The sequence below is a fragment of the Callospermophilus lateralis genome, chromosome 10 (assembly GCF_048772815.1).
Source record: "Callospermophilus lateralis isolate mCalLat2 chromosome 10, mCalLat2.hap1, whole genome shotgun sequence".
Lineage (NCBI taxonomy): Eukaryota > Metazoa > Chordata > Mammalia > Rodentia > Sciuridae > Callospermophilus > Callospermophilus lateralis.
The window spans coordinates 91,446,803-91,470,939 of NC_135314.1; the positions used below are offsets into that span (position 1 = coordinate 91,446,803).

At 33.6% G+C, this 24,137-nt stretch overlaps 1 protein-coding gene across 6 annotated transcripts in view; it reads right to left on the reverse strand.

Moving 5' to 3' along the window:
- Positions 1-24,137, reverse strand: part of Nlgn1 (neuroligin 1) — a 654,452-nt gene that overhangs the window by 457,715 nt on the left and 172,600 nt on the right. For 3 of the 6 annotated variants that reach the window (XM_076868037.2, XM_076868036.2, XM_076868041.2), the window contains one exon: positions 1,629-1,688. The exons of the other annotated variants lie outside the window; for them this stretch is intronic. In XM_076868037.2, coding sequence (XP_076724152.2) covers positions 1,629-1,688 — 60 coding nt within the window. The remainder of the gene's footprint in view (positions 1-1,628; positions 1,689-24,137) is intronic. 6 annotated transcript variants of the gene reach the window in all.

The following is a 24,137-nucleotide window of genomic DNA, read 5'->3' on the forward strand; positions in this document are numbered from 1 at the left end:
TTCAAAATCTATAAGTGGAAACAGTCTTCATTAGAGCAGGGAGAACACTAACCTTGCTCTACAAAGTCAAAAAATGTTCTGAATGTTTAAATATATCACATTTCTAACAGTATTTTTTTAAATCACAATTTGTATCTTGATACTATCTTTATTTAAGCCATTTAGCATTCATAATGATAACTTTTGAGCACGTATAATGATTTATTTAAAATATCAATGACAGCTTTGTGTTTAATCTTTAATTTGCTGCTTGGGTTCATGGTAAATGAATTTTTATTAAATATCATAAATTTCATAACCAAAATAATTCTTAAGGTTATAAAATATTAATAATCAAATGTCACTTTTAAGCTTTCAATAATTCACTTCTATAGTTTAATTTCCTACTGTAAAGGGGTTTGTTAAATATGTTAACAATTGATATTGAAAATGAAAAGAGCGCAAATTGTTTAGTAAAGAGTGAGTCACTGGTGAATTCCTTGTAACTTGTTCACCCCTTGTTGCTGCAGATTATTTTATTTTGGAAAAATGTATCTTATTGTATTAATAATATCTTTGTGAGATTTCAGTTGTAGGCTTCAGGGAATTACTTTTAATCTTGGATTACATTAGTTCCCTCTATTACAGTTATATCTAGGATAGCATTTAAAAAAGAAAAAAAAAAAAACAGTGAAACCAAAATGAGCTAAAAGAATCAATGAGCCTTTCTAGATACTAAAAATCAGGTACAGGTACAGTAGAATGAGAAATTTCAGATCAGTCTTTTGAGTACTTAGGTTTAAAACGTAAATCAGAACTGTATGTCTTAAGAAAGTAGGAAGGAGAAAACAATTCTGATATTAACAAAGCAGGAAATATCTTATTGCTCACAGTTGGCAATTCTTTCAAAATCTGAGTAATCTGATTTATTTGCTAATCTACAAAGTATGTCCTTTTGAAATTAACAATCATCCATTTCATCTTTTTTAAATAATATAAACTTCACTAAAAATATTACTATAAGCTCAAGGGACTTCAGGGGATCTACAGTGATTAGGAATTAACCCAAGGGTTGTGTTGTCTTTTCTTACCTACAAAATTTTATTATTTATGTTATATCTCAGCAAATCAACAGGCAGTAATATTCTAAAATCAAAACATAGTGCTCAAGAAACACTTTAAATCAGCTTTTAACTTTTCATTTTGTGTAGGGTTCTTTTTAAACAATGTCAAATGTAAAAAAATGAAACACATTTTGATATTGGCTAAAATAGTTACATAGATTAGAAAACATGCAAAATGGGCACAGAGAGACTACAAGGGAAAGATTGTTAGTTCAAAGAATGTGGACGTATTTGTCAAAACGTGGGATGAAACATATCAAAAGTCAGTTCAAGAAAATAATAAAAAAAAGCCCCTCTTTTTAAAACATTTTAATGGTTGGCATCAAAATGTAAAACTTAACATTCATTTTTTGAAAAAAATTAAAAATGCATATTTATATGTAACAACAAGCAAGAAGACAAAACACATCAAAAACTGGAATTCAAAACAACTTTTCAAAAAAAGACAAGAAGTAAAAAAATAGAAAGGGGTGGAAAAAGTGATTGAGTCCCTTGTCATGCAAATAGATTTGGTGGAAAAAATACCTTCATCTTCAGCACCGTCATTATCACCTAAATCATCTGTCTGTTTCTTTGTAAGGGGACCTAGGATTGAGAATGGAGAAATGGAGGGAAAAAAAAAAAAGACAATTCAAGAATAAACAAGACTGAGGGCAAAAAGTTAAATGTAAGTACTAAAACTCTCAAGGATATTTCAAAAAGAGCGGGGAAGTGGTTACATCATAGTTGATTATCTATTTTGTTTGAGAAAAAAAAATCCCTTTCCCCAAAATATCTTATAAAAGATTGGCTTGTGAACATATCCAGCATAAAAAATACATTATGATTTGAAAGTCATAAGTCATAAACCACAGAAATGATCTTTAAAAAAATACCCAGTGCAAACAAAAAAGTAAACAGTTTTATTAGCTGAAAGAACTCAATTTATTCAGTGTCTTTTCTAATTTAAATTGGTGACAAAAACAAAGAAAGTAGGTCAAATTCATTCTTTAATTTGGGACAATATAATAACATTAGGGAAAATAGAGATATGAACATTTTAATTTGTTCTTTTTAGGTTTTTTTTTTCCTTTTTTAAAATAAGAGCATTAACACTTGGGTTACATACACTTTAAATTCATACATTTTAGCTGTGACTTTTTAAAATTACTTCTCAATAACAAATATTTCCCCATAGGTTTTCATTTAAATGTATGGTGTGGATTTAAGACATTTGTCACCTGCACAAATGCATCAACGGATAATCTCATCACAAAAGGTCCCATTGATAGGAGCTGGTGTTTAGCTATTAAGGTAGTTACAAAGTCAGGGCTTATATTTCATAATCACTTTAGTCATATAATGGAATTATGCCCTCTTGCAATTTCATGCCCAGAATAGTTATTTATAATAGGATCATGTTTTAGAAGAATAATTATATTAAAACACTGTGAATGTTTAATAAATGTTTTATTATACTTAACAATGCTAATTTGCTAGAATAAAAGAACACACCAAAGGGGAAGTCAAAGGCCAGATGAAAGTAATTTTAAGTGTCACATAATTGACATACTCAGCACACAAAAAAGCAAGTGAAGCCCCACATTCTCTTTTTATTTCCACAACCATTTAATCTGTATGACATTTCATAATTCTCATGCAAAAGCAATCACTATGAACACAGGACACTCAAGTTAAAAGACAGCCAACCACATAGCAATAAGCAAGAAAATTTTGTCATGCATAAAATAAGTCATAGAAAAAGGAGGAGAAAAGGACTGAAAGTCATGATTTCAATAACATAAATAGTAAAGAAGCAGGCTTTAAATCTAAGCACACTTCTGAGGGAAGGACTGTTAAACATTTTGAGAAAGACTTCTAAGTCTTTTTTAGAGATTACTTTGCATTATATTTGTAATTCAAAACTAAACCTTCTATAACATCTCTTAAAGAATAAAAACACCATCCAAGAAACAAGGGGGAAAAAAGAGATATAATATGTTTCATCAGCTCAGAGACAGCCTTGAAAAATATCAGTGACTAGCAAAGATCAAAAGATTGGAAAAACAGAAATTGATGATATAATTGAAGGGACCATAGAATAGTTAATTGTAATATCATGGTTTCATCATTGCAAATAGAGACATGGGAACTGTACACAAAAAAATTAAGCAATATACTTTTATAATCACACCTTTGAGCAATCATTCCATTGAGAAAACCTAGATGAAAATAATAGTTTGTTAATTCGTATTCATTTGCAAGCTCATAGATAGCTGCATTTCTTTAATATGACTCCACTTAAATATAAAAAGCAAACTTATCTCATGTTCATGTAACAACAATGCTATATCTGCTAAAAGTATAAATTTGACATTTAAATTTAAAAATTGCTGAATCAGAATACCATGTTTGAAATATTTCAAATTTTAAAACACTTGAAAATATTAATGATAGACAATTGTATTCGATTATATTATAAGCTTCTAACTTTTCTGCAACTACCTATTTCCCAGGCTACTGAATAATTATGTCTTTTTGTTGTTGCTGCTGTTTGTTTGTTTTGATAAGTAATAGAAATTTAGCACAGTGATATTTATTGCAGCCAAAACCATCATCTATATTCTAATTTCAGTTAAACTGTTTAACTTCTTAGTTCTTGGCTCTTTAAGAAACTAGAAATCTGAGCCCCCCCCCCCCAATTTTTTTTTTCCTGAATCATCAGTTCACTAATATTTGGGGGCAAAACCAATCACAATTAAATAACTCTTCATTTTTCAGGTGGAAGTATATTTCTTCCTCACCTAGGCTATCCAAAGCAATTTACATGATTTCCAGTAGAAATCATGTAGGTTCTACAGCCACCAAGCCAGTGGTTTTACATACTTTACATGCTTACAGAATTGTCAGCTCTTAGACCTCTGTGAGAAATAAGAGAATTTCTGTTAAACATAATCTTCCACTTTGCATGTGAACATAATTCTCAGTTGCTCTTTGGCTCTGGGTGGGTTTAAGTTAAGAAGTCATGGGAAAGGAATGGTGTTGACAAAGAATTTTTCTATGGATGAAATAGTTGATTGACCTAGCTTTTTGCTATTTTTAGTTTTTATACCCATCCCTACTCAGGAAATGGTGCCTCTTAACTGATGTGGGGGAAAAAAAACAGACACAAATACAGATTCAACATAATAAACATATGGAAGCATCATTAACCTAGAGGAGAATTAAGTTGAATTCGCCCAACTAAAGAATTTCATATATTGATACTAAGTAAACCTTTATAATGAAATGGTATTGTTACCATAGTATGCATTCCAGCATAGCTGGATTTTCTTAATCTCAAGAGGTTTTTTTACACATCTGATTTTTTCAGGTTCCCTGAGAAGAAGAGGATTGATAACAGATTTTGGTAAAAGTGATTATAAAAAGAAAGAAAACAGATTTCCTTTATCTTCATGCCCAAAGGCACTCAGAATAAATATCTAAGAGGGTTTAGGGTTATGAATTGAGAAACTCAACCTTGGTTCATGTGAGGACGCCTGAATGGAGTTAATTCGTGCTTGTGAATTACAGTGACAGATCGTACCTGATCTCCAGACTCCCTATTGCCATGCTGCAAACAGAACAGCCCATCACCTTAGCTTTGCTCCCTCGGTACATCAGCAACTATAGCTCATTTTCCATTTATTCTAAAGTGTTAAAGTACTTAATGATGTTAAAACATTTTAAATACAAAGAAAATATCATAAAAATCAGTTGGCATGAATTTTCTTATGAAAATTAGATAATGACATTTTAGGGATCACATGTCCCTGTAAGTTAAGCAACATGATTTTCCCAAGGGCAAAACATTTATCCTTTGAACAGGTATAGCAGTCATTAACAACATTCCAACCACAGCTTAGGTTTCTTTTAAACAACAAATAGTGCATCTTCAATACCAGCAGTTTGAAATGGCTATCTTCAAGCATCAAAATATAAAACAAATGAGACCACTAAACCCTGAGTGTAGAAGTGATTTATTTTACCTTGAAACCCGATTGGGTCCTCTCCTCCCTGAGGAACACACACATAACTCTCATTAGAGTTAATAGGAAAGTAGACCTCAAGTCATTTTGAAAGGGAGTGAGAGTAATTACTATATTTTATATCTCCTATAGGCAATAAATAGATTCAGTGGTAAAACAACAGGACTAAGCAAGGTAAAGGGAACTCCTGACCATGAACTTCAAACTCCTTTCATTCCAAAATAGTTCCTTTATCATTAACATAAGCCATAATTCAAAGTATTGGCCTTTACAAAGAACGTGTGATCCATTCTTACACTTCAGAATCTGACCACGGTGCCTTTTATTTTTTTAAAAGAGGAATAAAAATATCAGCATTTCTCTCTAGTTAACTGGAGAATAATTATAAGCTCTGAAATAATTACTATCCACCCATATTAATGCTGCTTTTTATCATTCCCTTTGATGAAGGGCTAATATACTTTAGGTCTCAAATACATTAGAACTGATTATAAATTCCTTCATTATGGGTTCAATTCAGCAGAAATTATCCCTACTTTGTGTCCCATGTATCTGCAAAAGGCAAGTAGGTTGAGGGTATTATTAGCTCTTGACTTAGAAAGCTGGCCATGAGAAATGTGCTTCTATCAAGGGAAAAAAACCTCTGATATTTTTAGGATTATTTAGAGCTCCAGGTTCCAGAAGGTCCCAGCATGATAGATGGGAAGCCCTAGCTAATGACCTTGTTCTCCTCTTGCTCCACCCTCTCGACCTCGAAGCCTTTAAGGTAAACTGACAATAAAGAATTCTTCAGGCCATTTCCACAGAATGAGGGGATTTAAAGATATTGCCAAGGTTGTTCTGGAACAAATGAAGACAGGCTAAATATTTTGAGGGATGTATTCCCCTGAGACAAAAGTTAGTTTACCAAGTTTGTATCAAGGTTAAAAATCTATGCTTGTTCCATATTGAAGAACAAAGTCAGAATTCAATGCATGTAAAGTAATAACAATTTTCTTCCCAAATAACAAACATTAAAATTTAATGACTTTATAAATTTATATATCATAATGGTTGGTATTATTACAAACCTACTGAAATTTAGTTCATTTTATAAAACTAGAATGAATTCATACCTCTTAAAAAAAGGAATGAAAGTGACTAATTTAGAATATTACCAATTTGGTATTTCTGTATTTGTTTAATAAAAAATTATTACATTTCTTAAGCAATTAACTCTATGCTCAGATGTAAAGAAACTGTAATAATTTTCTTTCTGGAAAACCTCATTTAAAGAAAGATAATTCTTTGAGCAATATCATAAATTTGAATTACACTAAAATAAAAATATAATGCAAACCATTGTGATGAGATACTGGAAGTAAACTTTGGAATAGTTGATCTTTTCAAGAGAATTCCTATCAGTGGTGGTACCCTGCTTTCAGAGTATCCAGGCATTGTTTGTTTGAGTTTCCTGTTAAAACTGAGGGCTCATGTGTATACATGCTTTGGAAGGGACCACTCTCAAGGGTCTGAAAGCAGCAGGTGTGCTCCATGTTTATCTTTGTATTGAAAGGAAACACCTACATGAACATCAGACATCCATTCCCTTAAGACAGTTCTTCAGAGGCAGAGCCTACCTTACACTACAACTTTGGGGAGAAGGGAAATGTGTTGTTCAAAGTCAGGAAAGGGAGAAAGAAATTTTCTCTTGACTAGGTTAGGAGAAGAGCTCATTTATATTTATAAGAGAAACACATTTTTCTTCGTAAAATTACCTTGATTACAACACTTTGAAGTCAAAAGCCATCCTGTCTAAAATAAAAGTGATAGGATCTGGGAGGGAAAAAAATTCAAGTAGATAAAAAGCAAATAAAATAGGTTAACCCCTAATCTAAGCATCAACAGATTTACATAAACTCATTATTTTTTAACACTATACTTGTTTGATTTTTTTAATGAAGATGCAGTATTCCTACCACATGAAGAATATTGGTATAATGTTCCCTTCTCATCTGAAGGAATGCTGTATTATCCAGAGATGCACTTAGATCAGGCATATGGTAAGGACAGAGGTGTCATAAGATGTCCAGAGCTATCTTATTGAGGAGGGGATTGGAAGGACATTGACAGTCTGACCTCCTTCACATGGTTTCAGTTTTCAGTCATCCACCCTTTCAACAAGTATACATGATGCTAGGTGCTCAGAATGTGTGGCAAGACAAACAAGACAGCTGCCCTCGCGAAAATTAGATCTTGCTGGAGAAACATTAAACAAATAATCACACACAGAAGCATGTTCTTACAAATGTTGGAAGTGTCAAGAAAAAAAAAAGTCTTGGGGCTGTGAGAAGTCATACAAGGTGACCCCGGGTAGGCCTGGCAGGTCTTTAGCCAGTAGGTGCAATGCAATCTGTGGCTGAAGGAGTCCATCATAAGCAGGCCAAGAGGCTGGGATAGGTAGTGTGGGAAAAGATTTCAGCCAGAAAAATTAGAATGTGGAAAGGCCCTAAAATGATAAGAAGCCTGAAGGTTAAGAGTGGCTGGCATAAGGGGCTAGAACAGAGTACTGGGAGATGAGGATGGGCAGCTAGACAGGCATCGGTTGTAGAAGACAGTCCCTTCAGCCTGAAGATTTTTGTCTTAATCCTGAAAGCAGTGGGAAGCCATTTGCAGAGTTTGAGCACACACTGATAAACTCTGACCCAGCTGAATCTTAAGCAGAAAAGTCAGAAACAGGCAAAGTCACTCTGAGAATTATGGCAGGAAATATTTTATACAGAGGCTTACATTATGTTCTCATCAGACAAGAACAGGTTTATTGGAATGAAATCAGATCATGGGAAAGGAACCTAGGAGGAATCTTATTCCACTTCTGTTTGCAAATAAAATATTACTGAAAAGCAAAATCCAAGACTTGAGCACTTCTGAAATTTTACAGTTTCAAAGTTTCTGTTAAACATGTGTTTAAATTCACTTGCTTGAGAATTAACATATCCTCAGGATTCTCACAGTCATACAATAATAAACTGTTCCACAGCTATTTCTATTTAGATCTGTGTCTCCAGATTCTCAATACTCAGGAATGTTTGTCATCTCCACCTTCAAAGCCAGCTTTACCTCCTGACATAGGTTTGTTTGGAACCCTTCCCTTTGTCTCCAAACCCAAAATATAGAAATAATCTTTAACTCTTCCTTCTTTCTCCCTCTGGTTTTGGCTGGATTACGTCCAATTTCTAAGAGAAGCCCCATTCCTGTCACTCTCTCTCAATATTGTCTGCTGTTAGCCTCATCTGGGTCCACCATCATCACATACCGGAATGATTTTAGTAGCCCCTTGATTGCTCTCACCATTGCTCAGACTCTCACCTGTCTCCTAATCCCCATGTTGTACATCACAGTCTTTAGAAGTTGCACTTAACCACAGCAGACCTCAAGAGAAAATTATTAATCATTATACAGTAACATCAGCTAAAATGTACACTCATTCAATTCCTTCTAAGACTAAAATTAAAATGGCAAGCATTTTAAAGGAATAGGAACTTGAAAGTATGAAGTCTTGCTTAGGCATGATGAATCTTGTGAGTTTCAAAATAGCTCTAAGGAGACAGATGAATACTAAATAGGGTTTAACACTGGATTTGATGTTTTGGAAAACCATGAACAAAGCTCAGATATTTTATATCCCAAATGGAAACAAATCATTTAAAATATTTTTAATGAGATGGACATCATTACTCCTAAGTACATGTATGAAGACATGAATGGTATGAATATGTTTTGTATACAGAGATATGAAAAATTGTGCTCTATATGTGTAACATGAATTGTAATGCATTCTGCTGTCATATATAACAAATTAGAATAAAAAAAAATTTAAAAAATATTTTTAAATGCAGTGAGGACTGGTATTCCTTAAACATGACTTTTGTTGATTCACTACTCTTTAAATTCTTTTACTGCCTCTTTTTCCTGTTGTTCTAGAGTAAATGTCTCAGCCTGACCACACAACTGCCCTTCCTTGGGCAACCTTACATGGTGAGACTGTGTCCCCTGAGATGACATCCTGAGGGTTTCTGGTCTCTAAACATCTGGTTTCTGCCACCAAACATCTCCATCCACGATGAAGCAGTTTCACTCTTTGTGTTCTAAGTATTTCACCATGGAATGATTCTCTCTTATAACACAGGTGAAAATTCTGTTGGCTACACAATTTTTTTTTCTCTCTTTCTGCCACACTCTCACCGGTTACAATAAATGTTAAGCATAGACAACCTACTAGAGAAACTTTTGTGAATCCATTGATGATATGACCAAATTCATAGGATGTTAGCGTCACCTACAGAGTGACTATTGAGTCCTGCCACATTTCATTGGTGAGGAAACAGAAGTGGAATGTTGAACTGATTTTGCCCGGGACTCACAGCTAGTTAAAAGCAGACCTAGCTAGATCTTGGCTTTTCTACAATAAGGCACATAGCAGTAAAAGAAAAAGAAAAGGAATAATTGGGTATAAGGATATCTGATATAATGTGGCCCTAAACAAAACATAAAACAACACTCTACATAATTGCATTAGAACTATAAAGTCTTTAGTACTCCTCTAAGCAACATTTTATTTAGATGTGATTAAGGTTAAATTTTAAGTAAAAAGAACTATCTGTTGCAGCACTTTTAAAAGGGAAAAACAAAACAAAACAAAAATTAGAAGATGAATTTGGAAGGACAAAGATCCTGGGATTCAAAGAAAGTAACACCAGTTAGAAGCGATAATTTCTTAGTAGTGCATATTATTAAACTGAATGGTGTTTGGAATAAAACTTGGAAAAATCAAATACATTACCTGATTTAAAATAAGAACAAGAATAGCTAGGGCTAATACAGAGCTACATGGGCCAATTAAATAGTAAAGTGCTCTGGACAGTTTATCAGGTTATAAATAATCACTGCCCAGAATTTCCAGAGTTCCACAATAGTACTGAAGATGTTTTGTCTGGTTCCCTTTCCTAAAATGTCCTTACTGGAGTAAGATTAAGAAATTAAACCAAGTGCACACCTGTAATCCAGCAGTTTGAGAAGTGGAGACAGGAGGATTATGGATTCAAAAACAGCCTCAGCAACTTAGTGAGACCCTAAGCAACTAAATTCAGTGAGACTCTGTCTTTAAATAAAATACAACCACTGTGGCTCAGTGGTTGAGACATCCCAAATTCAATCCCTGGTACAAAAAAAAAAAAAAAAAAAAAAAAAAGAATGAAGTAAAGAGTTAATATTGGGCATAGCAGGTGGTTCCCAGCACCCAGTCATACTGACAAAGACTGATGTTCTTTTTAACTAGAAAATGTATGTTTTTAATATAAACATAAATTTATTCCCAAAGAAATGCCCAAACCTAAGTCTAAGGCTCTAGAATATGTTTCCTAAAATACATATTAATTCTACTTAATATTTTGCCTGAGTTGTCATGGGTTTATACTCAGATATACATAGTTGTGGATATTGGGGTCTTTGACATACTGCTTGTGTAAACTTGGACATGATTTTTAATTTCACAGAGTATCAAAGGATAGTGCTGTCCCTCCTAAAGACATAACTATATTATTTAATCCTATTGACATAAAAAAGTTCAGTTAAATTTTTGTTTTATCCTTTATCTCTCTTCTGTCCATTGTTTCAAACAAAAACTATAACACACAAACAATCACATTCACTCATACATCTATCAGGATAATATGTGTTCAAAAAAAGAAATTTAGAATCACATTATCCACATTCAGACACCTTCTAGCTACTAGCTTTGGTGGTTTTCTTACCATATTTTTCATAGTTTTTTTTTAATGTAAAGTAGGATTATTCCCACATAACAAAATTCTCATAAGGATGCAAGATCTTGAAAATCTAATATCTGCCTGATCTATAGAATACAATGACAGTAATGTATCTATCACTAAATTGTGAATTCTTTAATACACACAAATATTTATTATATAAGTAGATAAACTTCCTACTGAGTTTGTATATTTGATTCAGTCCTCCATTGTTCACAGAAGTATTTAGTTTGAGTTGAATACCTCAGTATTCTTTTCAAATTATCTACCACTAAAATGTACTGGCAAAAAAAATTCACCTTGAAAAGTATTAAAATTTATCTTCTATAAAGTATTCATGGAAGGAAATAGTATGCAAGCTTCATGAATTCTCCTGAGCACAAAGCATCCTATAAGTCATGCAGCAGTAGTTAATTAACATCAACAATACTTTCTACTGATGACTTCAAAAGAGATTCTATTAAGGTACTTTTTCACTCAGGAACATTTTTCCTATTACGCACACATGGTTCCATTTTTGGGGGGGAGTGTTGTACTGGGGATTCAACTCAGGGACACTCAATCATTGAGCCAAATCCCCAGACTTATTCTGCATTTTATTTAGAGACAGAATTTCACTGAGTAGTTTAGTGCCCTGCCAATGCTGAGGCTGGCTTTGAACTCTCAATCCTTCTGCCTCAGCCTCCCTAGCCTCTGGGATTACAGGTATGTGCTGCTGTACCTGGCAATTCCATTTTTTTGACAATGGCAATCTTGCAGAAAAAACCTATGTAAATGAGTAATGAATTAATTTTATAGATCTACCACATGATAAATTTCCATATACTTTTAATCATCAGGCTAAGCCAAGAAATATAGCATAGAGATTAAAACTATAAATTCTAATATCTTCTGGTTTCAAATCCTCCTCTGTGATCTTAATTTTTCTATGTCTCCATTTTTTAAAAAATCAAGATATTAATAATGATACCTTCCTACTAAATCAGAAGAAATACATTAGACAATATACAAAACTGTTTAGAAGCATCTTAGTACAACATGAATAGTCAAGCAAAGTGTTGGCTTTCTCAGGAGGTAGGTGGTAACATCTCCATCTTATGACTAGGGAAGAGAAATTAATGAATATGTTACAAAAACCTGATTCAATGCTAACTACACAAATTGGATAATCTCATCAAACTTTTATGGTTATTCCAAATAGAAAGAATCAAGTGCTTAGAAAGATGACAAATTTGTCTGATATCTCCAATATAATAAAATGGGGGAGTTGGAATGTACATTTAGCTCTGTATCGTTCTAGAATGATTTATCTGCACAAATACACACACACACACACACACACACACAAACAATTAAAACATAGTCCTGCTTCTTTATCTGCCTGTTAATAACATAGGTTTTGGAATCAGAATTCTTGATTTTTGCATCCTGGCTATGCCAGTCTACTTGGCTGTTAGACTTTTGACAAGTTACCTAACCCTGGCTCTCAATTTATCCATCAGTAAAGTTGGACTAGAAATAACTTCTTCCAATTTGTTTATAAGATAAAAGGCATTGATGTTTGTGCAAATATTTGAACAGAATTTGGTATATATATTAAAAACACAAATACTTGGAATTATTATTATAATATGGCAAGGGGAAACTAAAAAACAGATTTGTTAACATTAAAACAATTGCAGGAGATAAAATAAATATTTCATGGTGTCTTCAAAACAGTGAAGTTTCCAACTGCATTTAGTAAGAACTTGGCTGGTCAGTTTACTATTTAATATTTAGTTGTTATAAATTTAGAATTCTTTTTTTCACAAAATATCATACCTGAGTATAATATTAAAAACCAGAAAATGTAAAAGCAAGAAGTCATAGGAATACATTATTTTCATTGGGACAATACTTATTAGAGAGAGAGTTGAGAGGTTTGGGATAAACTAAGATTTCTAATATTTTACCCTGTTAAGATGCAAAATAATTTTGCAGAAAAAAATAATATTTTGGAAGAAATCATGCTTACAAATTATTTGAATATTAAAATATTTTAGCAATCCTAACACTAATTAACTTTGATGTTAATTAGTCAGATTTTCATAATGTGAGATAATGTACAAAAGGTATTTATGTTCATCAGCCCTGCAAGAAACAGCCACCTGAGGATAGTCCCACCCACAATGCACCTTTGCTTTGTTCAGCTTAAAAACACGCCAGTAGGAAACACGGCCACTAAAAGCTTACCTTCTGTCCTGTGTATGAATTGTGCTTGGGAAACCCATGAGCAAAATTAAGGTATTTGATCTTCAAAATATAAACGTGCCATCTTAAAAGAGGCTTATCTCTCAAGTATTTAATGGTTGCTGGATTACAAGAATCAATATGGGATAAGAAGCCCCATGCTTTATTGATTTCTCTTGCCTTACATTTCCATTCTTCCCTTTAAGCTATTAAAATGTCTCAAATCAAGCTACTTTTTATAAGAGAGACCAGAATAATAATATTTATCAAAGATAACATATTTAATACGAATATTTAGCTACAGGCAGCTAAGATTGCCTTTGAAGAAAAATATCTCTACCAATATAAATGCTTTTTCATTTAGTCTCCTATATTTCAAAAATGAAAACATATTTTAAAAATATGAAAATCACATTTGATTTTGGGACAAATTTCATATTTAGATAAAACAGTCATGTCCTGAATATCGCAGATTTTTAATTTTAATATAGACCACAAGACACAGATGTATTAAAATTTAAAAGCAATAAAAATATGCAATAGACTTTAGGCAAGAGATGTGTTTCAGAAATTTGCATATGAATCAATGTTTGTTAATTTTAAATACACTAAGAGAACTTACAATGTTGAGCACCCTGTGGTGAATTATTTGGATGAATAAATCCCTTTTTGAAGGAAAAGTTGTCAGTTTCCAAAGTTACCATCCCTATGCACATTCCTTCTGAATATGAGTGTCTAATAGTAAAACTCACCTTTTATGACTCATATTAAGAAATAATATCTAATGTTTTTTGCATATAACTAGCTAGAATTTGTTCATGCAATACTACATAATAGAAGTGTTTGATTTATAATTATGAATACTATTTACCTACAGATGCATGTTTGCATATGTGTCATAGGCATCTACACATATAATACCTGGGTTCACTTTATGATTCAGCCTAAGGTAATTTTTCACTGAGAATGAAAGATCTTCCACATTATTTGCTGAAATGAAGTAGAAATTTTTCTATAGACAGCTTAATAATCCTGGGCCTTCTTTGACAAGCAGCAGGGCAGTAAGAAAATTCATAAGAGAATAGAATCTCAGAAAGAAAATTGGTTCAGTATTAAGAATATATATGTATTTTTTTTAAAGAAGTGGGCTGACAAGTTAGGGCTGTAGCTCATTGATAGAGTGCCTGCCTTGCACATGTGACCCACTGGGTTTGATCTTCGGCACCACATAAAAATAAATAAACAAAGATATTTTAAAAAGAAGATGAAGAAGAAGAAAAAGAGGGCTAAATGTAACTCAGTAGTGAGCTCAGCCAGTAGTGCTGGCCTAGCATGTTTGAGACTCTGGGTTCCATCTATAGTACCTTCCAGACCTCCACAAAAGCAGAAGAAAGAAAACTGAAAAGATATTCAGGACAATTTCAAAGTACAAAATTCACAGCTAGAATGCATTTCTCAACTACCCTTCCTCTGTATTTCAACATGCTTTTCAAAATGAATCCCTGTACAAAAATCAATAACATTCTGTGCTTCCAGACAGGGCTTTTCCAACACTGTCCAGACAGTACTTTTCCAACACAAATGTCCCTCCCCAAATCTTGGAAATTATTAAAAACGGCAATTCCTAAGTTCCTTTCCCCCTGAGACTGGTCAGGGCACAGCCTCGAATTCAGCAATTAAACAATGAATGAGGTCTATGAGCCATATTTTAAGAAGAACTTGGGTTCCAGACTCTTCTCCTGTGTTTAGGATCCTGATCCTTTCCTAATTTTAATTCTTACTGGAGAGCAAAATGAAAAGCTGCACATGAGTATATGAAATTGTTCGCATTCTATACTTGCTTAGCTAGGACATACAACAGAAGTGTTTGTGTGACTGCAAGTTCAACACAATGTTGTCCTTTCCTTGACATAATGCCTAGAAAGAACAGCATGGCCTTCTCCCAATAAAACTTTGTTTTATGTGAATTCTTTATACAGATGATAACTAGATAGACATACACACATATATATCATGCGTGCAAAGCCATTTGTATGTACACACACATGATATTAAACATATGTATATACCATTTAAATGTAAATAACTCTCTCTTTGCTTTCAGATTAGAAGTCCAGCCAAAAATACATTCTCCCTCAAAATATCTCAAATTATACTAGTCTAAAATGTATTTAATACTGAAACTATTCTAGGTTCTTCAAGTTCCACCTGTTATCAAGAATATCCACCTTACTATCTTATATAATGATATATCAGACTTTCATGAGACAGGCTGAAAAAAAAGGCAAAATAATTTTTTAGGTAAACCAATGAACCCAACCAGAAGAAATTCAGAATTTAATTTTAGTAAAATTAAGAAATCTGAAGAAGATGTGAAAATTGTCAAAAATGTCCAAGAGGAATAAATGTCAGAGTGAGAGAAATTTGCACCCCAGAACATGATGAAATTAAAAAAAAAAAAAAAAAAAAGTAGAACACTACAGTAAGAATGCAGCACCATGATCCAAGGTAGTGGCATCCTCTGTGGCCTGGGAAACATGGAATTCCAGCTCCCTGCCTAGTGCTGAAGCCAGGAAACACTATTATTATAGCAAGAACTAGCATCTTACTCTTCTCGTCTTCGAGCTATGAGCATCTATGTCTCTCTTTGTGTGTGGGGATGTCTATCTGCCACTGTGTATGTATTCTCTTATGTGTGAGCTCCTGTGAGTTTTCTGTCCAGTTAAGCATAGATTTCACTCTTCCTTTGCAGAAGTACAAGCAACTCACTTTGTTTTGTGTGTAAATGTCTCTGAATGTATGAGCCTCTCTACCCAATTATATCTAGCAGCTGTTTGTGTGCCCTGCTCTGTTTCTTGTCCCTTTCTGATGAAAGGTACGATGACCCCCACCCCCAATCTGTTGCATATAGTTATGTGTCACTCTTTTATAAATTTTTCCTTTTCATTTATGAATGTCTTTAATGCTCCGTGTCTCATTCTCCCTATAGTATTTTGTAAAATTTCTCTCTCCCTGATCATCTCATTGGATTAGAGTCACCACACCAGATGCCTTGGGGTTTATTTTTGAGTTTTCTCTCTCTCCCGCTTCTGGGTGTGGTCTGTGTGTCTCTTTATGCCAGTCTATAGGAGCATCACAGGATGAGTATCTCAATGTGCCTGCTTCCCTGGATGTCTGTGGTGGAAGCATGCCTGTGGGAGAAGAGGCTGACAGGAGAAGTTCCCATAATATATACCTTCTCTCTGATCCGGTCTGTAAGTAAAACCACTCAAAGAAATTACCTAGATCCTTAGTGCTTCCAGACAGATATAGCTGCTGTGATCCATATAGAGATCTTAATATTCATCCTTCTTACCATGCTTGATACATTCTATTAACACTCAAGTTTTATACTTAGATTGTCTATTCCAGATTCTAAAAATCTCTAAGCCTTATTTTCCTGAATATGAATGGGGATAAAAGCACCTTATTATAGTATTTTTGTGAAAACTATAAATGTAAAGTTTCTAGTACATTACCTAGCACTTAGTACTCTGTACATTCTATTACTTTTATCAGTGCATATTTTCTGGGCTACAATTTTGTTGAAAAGCTAAATCACTTTAAGAAACCCTGTTATGTACTCAAGCATTTTTAAAGAGAGACTGTTTTATAAAATGCTTGTACCTTTAAAAACTACAACTAGAAAAACACTATTATGTGTACTTCTCCAAAGAAATTGCATATTTTGGATGAAAAATACATTAGAACATATGTTTTCATGCATCCAATGGCCTATAGAACTAATCCAGTTATTCTAAATTATGCATAATCTTAGATCAATTAAAAATAGCTCAAAATCCAGATCCTCAGGAGTTTGATGCCAGAACATGGCATGACTGTGTGACCAACCTGGGCATTGTAGTGATGAGAAAAAAAATGTTCAACATCTCTAGAAATTAGAAAATTGCAAATCAAAACTACACTGAGATTTCATCTCACTCCAGTCAGAATAGCAATTATCAAGAATACAAGCAACCATAAATGTTGGTGAGGATGCAAATTGGTGGGACTGCAAATTGGTGCAAACACTTTGGAAAGCAGTATGGAGATTTCTTAGATAACTTGGAATAGAAACCATCTTTTGACCCAGTTATCCCACTCCTCAGTTTATGCTCACAGGACTTAAAATCAGCATACTATAGTAACACAGCCACACCAATGTTTATAGCTGCTCAATTCACAATAGCTAAGCTACAGTACCAACAGATGAATGGATAAAGAAAATGTGGGATATATACACAATGTAATATTCCTTAGCCTTAAAGAAGAAATTATGGCATTTGCCAGTTAAATGGATAGAGCTGGAGAATATTATACTAACTGAAATAAGCCACAAAGAACCAAAGGCCTAATGTTTTCTCTGATATGCAGATGCTAATTCACAATGTGGGGTAGTGGCTAGGTAAGAATAGGGATTCTTTGGATTAGACAGAGCGGAGCAAAGGGAGGGGAAGGGGATGGGGGTAGGAAGGATAGTAGAATGATTAGGACATTATTACCCTATGTATATATATGATTACATGACTGGTATAACTCTACATCATGTATAACCAGAAGACTGATAAGTTATGCTCCATTTATCTATCATCTGTCAAAATGCATAGTACTGTCATGTATGTCTAATTAGAATTTAAAAAAATTTAAAAAAAATCAAGGAGAAAAGAGACTCCTCATATCAAGGAAGAAGGAGGAGGAGGAGGAAGAGGAGGAGGAGGAAGAGGAGGAGGAGGAAGAGGAGGAGGAGGAAGAGGAGGAAGAGGAGGAGGAAGAAGAGGAGGAAGAGGAGGAGGGGAGAAAAAGCTCAGAATCATACAACACAAAATAACCTGCTCCTTCTCATTTGAAACACTGAAGTCAGAAATACTGAGAGTCTCCATGATGTGTTCTAAGTTTCTAAGTTATAGGCAACAGTAGCAAATATACTACAAAACTATCAGGCCTCCCATGTTTACAGGGTGTATTGTTTCCAATGTATGTGTTGCTTGCACTGTGGATTTAAAAATGTTCCTTCATGTAATGATGTCTTTTGAATATGAAATTCATTCATGAAATTGAAAAGTCTAGCAGGACATGGTGGTACATGCCTAAAATCCCAGAAAGTAGGGAGACTGAGGCAGGAAGATCACAAGTTCAAAGAAAGGCACAGCAACTTAGCAAGGCCCTAAGCAACTTAGCAAGACTGTCTTAAAATAAAGACAAACAAACAATCAGCTGGGAATGTGGATATGGTTCAGTTCCTTGGTACTGGGGGAAGATATAAAGAAGAAAAGAAAATACAAATAACAAATATCAAGGTACAACAAAAAAAAATCATGTCTCTATCTCACTCATATTTAGCTCCCTGTTCCTATCTTTCATCCCCAAAGTTATAGCTTACTTTTTAATTTTTTGTGTATTGTTTCCTTGTTCTCTATGTAAAAAGGAGGAAATCACTTTTATTGACTTGAACAATGTTTATATATGTATATGCATTCTTATTCCTTTCCTTTTGATATACAAAAATAGCATTCAATATTCACTGCTTTGCAAAATTTTGCTGTTTTAAACTCAATAATACCTGGGAGATCTTTTTGCATTAATATACAAAAATCTTCATTCTTTTTTTATATAGTTGTATGGTGATTTCATATTTCATTAAAAAATTTAATTAGCTTTACACACTTAAACCAAGGTGAAACATGGTAATAATATATAAATCCATGGTTTGAAAAAATTACCATCCCAATTTTGATTCACAAATGGCAAGAACAGTGCAAAGAACAGAGGCAAAGGCAAGCTTTGAGCACACAATAAAAGCTGTATGGACACACCTGTTCCCTTTCCTGTTCTCCTAGGGGCTGCCTGAGGCATTGAATGAGTAGATAAAATATCTGCAGTCATTTTATTGTTTATTCCCAGGAGCAAAAGTCCATAAAATGCAAATATTTATAAAATAAGAGCTGTTACTGAGGAATTGAACTTTATTTTGAAATATGCCGTACTCCAAATACTATATTAAGTTATCAGTTTTCAGGACACAAGTATGTGCAAGCACTCATAGGTATGCATGTACACACACTACACACACACACACACACACACACACACACACAATTTTTATAGTTTTATAGCAAAACAAAGTATCTTGCTGCAATTTTTTTTGTTTTGCTTTGTTTTTTACTGTAATTGTATTACTCACTGCCTTTACTAAATTCCAATTAGTGTGTTCATCTATGTTGTTCCCAGGAATTGATATTTGATTGTTCATGAACATGACAGGAATATTGTTAGGTATTGTATATGACTTCTTCTTACTTCGATTTTCTACACCCTATGTTCTTCAAATTGCCATAGCAACAAAATTAGGTTTCATGTCTAATATGTCTTATTATTTCCAATCCACAATATGCATTATGTAATAAATAAGTAAATTTTTCTTAAAAGAAGAGTGACTTGCTGGGACCCACAGGGCCAGGTGTAATAAAAGTAACTAAAGGAGTAAGAAGAGACAAATGTGTGTACTCTATCTTGCCTATTACCCAAATTTCCACTTTCTATAAAGATCAGATCAAGTAAACCTAATAAAATGAAATTATCTTAACTTTTTTTTATGATTGAGGCATATGACATTGAACAGGTTTGAGCTAATAGCATATGACTCTACCAACAGTAAGAGTGTTTAATATAGTTTCATGTTTAAGAAAAATATTTTCATCTTTTTAAAAACACCACAACATATATTGTTTCACTGGATTATTGAGTACTTTCTAAGTCAGGGGTTGAGGTGCTGTTTAAAAAACATATCTTAACAATTACTGAGACATGAATTATTAGCTCCTAACATCCAAAGTCATATCAGTGTTGGTGGCAACCCTAGTGCTCACGTCTTGATCTAATACTTCTCAAAGAGAACTAAGCTATCCTCAGGTTCCAAAATCAACAACTGTCATTGATCACAAGGCATCTAGTAAGTCAATGAAAACGGATATGATAAAAGCTAAATGCAACCTAAAATAGTTATCAAAGTTAGCCCATAGCAGGAAACCAATTCTATCTTTTGTGTTTATTAAAATGAATTAGGTGGACTTATGTATTTTGACATTAAATATTACAAATCACAGCAAAGAGAAAAAGATAAATTTCAGAAAAATATGGAAAATATCCTATTTGTATAGAGAAAGGACTGAGCATACCATGGTAAATATACACAGACATTTCTTGGAGAAATATTCAATAAACTATAATAAATTATTTTCTGTAGGGAATGAATACAGTATATGGTATGGGAAAATGGGTTGAAATTTTACTTTCTTGCTTTCACCTTTTTACAAACCATGAAATATATTATCTTTATCACTTAAAATATATGATCAGAACTTTTATGTTGCTGTTAACTACGGGAAAAATCATCAAAATATGCAGGGAGACACTTAGATATCTGCTTCGCTTCTATCAATTCTTGTCCTGTGACACTTTGACTTTGTTTGTGCTCAAATCTCTATTGACTTTTAGAAAAATACACTTAACTTCTCCAATTAATTACAATACTCTACTGAGATAAATGTATTAGAGTTTTGTCTTATCAATGAAATGGCCACTAAGAATAGCAATCTGGTAGGATTGATGAAATGCAAGCCATTGCCCTTGTCAACATTGCCTGTGGCACTACGGGTAGAAATGGACAATTCAGAAGTGTGTGTTTTTATGAAATGTTCTGTGAAATTTGCCAGTATTAGCCCTTGTCATAGCAATTATTTTAGCTGTTGAACTATTGAGTCCTCTTTGAGATCCACATTTTGGATATAATGGCAAAAATTTCTAACCCATTTATGGCCGCACTATGCCAATGCATGTACAGGTAAGCCTGTGTTTATCATCACACAGGGAGAAACATATGTGAGTCATCATTAAATATATGAACCAAGTGACAGCAGTGGTAACTGTAGATGAATACAACCTTTGACACATAGTATTATGTAGGCAAGTGAGAAGCACTGCAGCGTGAACTAAGGACAAAGTGTCAAGCTTAAGTTTAAATATGGACTTTGCAAAGAACAAATTACATATTCCATAGACAGCTGTCTAGAAAATGTGTCGTTTTTTTATGCATGTGATTTTGAAATTCTATTCATGTTTTTTAATTCTTGACTCACAGACCTTGTAAGTCAGTGGATAGTACTTTTTGGCAAAAAAAAAGAACTGACAGAACTGGAAAAAAATGTATAAAAGAAGTTGTAAAATGAAGAGTCCATTTATGACCATTTTAAAAAATCTTACAAAAATTGTAGTTGATGTGGGGAAACCAGCAGAACATCTTTCATTATTTTACACCATATTCTGCTTCTCATCTGTACTGTCCGTTACTCAGTTCATACGACCTATACAGTCAGATTTGCAGTTGACAACTCTTTTCAATATCTACTTATCTGACACACCATGTTCTATTTTCTCATTTATTGTAATATCAAGATTTATCCTACGCTACAAAGCAGTAGTTCAAACCACATTAATGGACCCAATCACACTTCTTTCAGTTGGGTGGAGGCTTATCCAGTTTGTTCAATAAATTTTGAACATCCCATGAGAAAGACCATAGCAAATTTATCCTTATTCCTGAAGTCAGTGCCCATGATTTGATTTGATACATTGTAGAAGTCAACAAATATATCTCCAGAGATCTAACTTGAATCAAAAAGTAATCCTCCATCTAAACCCAGCAGTGGTGAACATCTGTGGTGCACATCTGTAATCCCAGCAGTTCGGGAGTCTGAGGCAGGAGACATAAAAGTTCAAAGCCAGCCTCAGGAAAAGCGAGGTACTAAGCAACTCAGTGAGATCCTGTCTCTAAATAAAGTACAAAACAGGACTGGGGATGTGGCTCAGTGGCTGAGTGCCACTGAGTTCAATCCCTGATACTTCCCCCAAAAATGTAATCCCCCATCTAAAGCATGCCCTCTGAAGAATGAACCAAGTCTCTTCTCCTTATACATTTATGTAGTTACAGTTACCATCCAATGTAATCATACTTGATATCCAAAATGTTGATCCTGAAGCATGTAAGACATCTAATGTAAGGGAGAAAATAAAATGAAACAAAAAATCTGTCTGTGTTGAATACAGTAAATTCACTAAGAAAAGTTAAGGATTTTTTTTCTTAGAAAGATTACCAAAAAAATGTTAAAATGTCAGGAATGGTGGCACACACCTGTACCCTCAACCACTCTGAAGGCTGAGGCGTGAAGATCACAAGTTCAAAGCCAGACTCAGCAATTTAGCAAGCCTCGGCAATTTAGTGAGACCCTGTCTCAAAATAAAAAATAAGAAATAAAATGCCTGTGGATGTGACTCAGTGGTAAAAGGCCCCTGGGTTCTATCCCTGGTACCAAAAAAATAAAAAATAAAAATAAAATGATTTTTAAACTAATATGTAACTAACCATAAAATTCAGTCTCAAAGTTGTTGTTCTACCCTTTCTACAACCCAACCATTTATTTAATCACAGATTTTAATATAGAATATATCAAGTACAATGAACTCTTATTTAAGTGTTCTATTTTCAAAGTAATTAATACTTTTTATTTAGAGTGATTGATATTTTAATTAATAAAACATTTAATGTGATACTACCCCACTCAGTTAAATTTTTATTATAAAAGGGATATATTATATATGCAAATTAAATTTAATTATTATGTATCTATTTTTATCCCATAAGAAAAATTTTACCACTATAAATTATTGGCTAAATTGTCAGCATACACAGTCTTTTTATTTCTTTTTTGGGGGGGTACTGTGGATTAAATTCAGGAGTACTCAACCAGTAAGCCACATCTGCAGCCCTATTTTTTGTTTTATTTAGAGACAGGGTCTCATGAGTTGCTTAGTGTCTCACTTTTGCTGAGGCTGAATTTGAACTCTCAATCCTCTTCTCTCAACCTCCCCACTTGCTGGGATTACAGGTGTGCACCACCACACCCAACTAAGATTCCAAAATCTTTGATTATCTCAATTAGTTACCCATATTATTCTTTGTATAATTTTAAATTCTGCTTTTGAAGACCTGAAGTGATTTAAGTTACTTATTGGAGAAAAAGAAAACCTCACAGTTAAAAGTGGTTTTTGCCATCCATTTTTTGGAGCATTAACATTATTGTTAAGAAAGAAGTGAATGACTAAAAGACAAAATTCATTCAATAACTGCATATATTTTTTCATAAGAAGCACAAGGAATAAATATTATCTTTGTTCAGCAATCTCAAGGTAAAAGAAAGGAAACATGTTAATAGAGAATAATAGCAACAATTCATTAAGAGCAATTAGCTATATATTTCATATGTTCGTAGGGAAAAGATGGTGAGCCTGTTGGCTTTCCTCTGCCCTTATCTTCTACCAGCAAGAGTCATCTCTAACAAGATAGAAACTTTGGCTCAAATGAAATATTCAATTCTGTTTCCCCAGAACCACTGCCTAATAAAGTCTTCTACAACTTTCCACGAGTCTATGATTTTCCATTTTTCTTATTTCTAAACAATGGTAAGGATACTGAGGCATTTTTTTTTACATATTTGTGGGGGACAATGTGATGTTTCAATATAAATATGCATTGTGAAATATTCAAATAAGGGAAAACGTATCTCCTCAATGTTTATTCCTAATTTTCAGTAAAGCATTCAAAGTCTTTTTTTCTAGTGCATTATCACTATCTACAGCCACTCTTCCATGCAACAGAACACAAGAACATATTTCTTTTATCTAACTGTTATTTGATATCTATTGATCAACCTTCCCCCATCCCTCTCTCCACTCTGTCCAGCCTTTAGTAATCAATATTCTACCCTTAACTCCTATGGCATCCACTTTTCCAGATTACACATGAGTGAGATCATAGGATATTTGTATTTCTGTGTGACTTGCTTATTTCACTTATAAAATGATTTCTAGTTCCACCCTTGTCACAAATAAGAATTCAT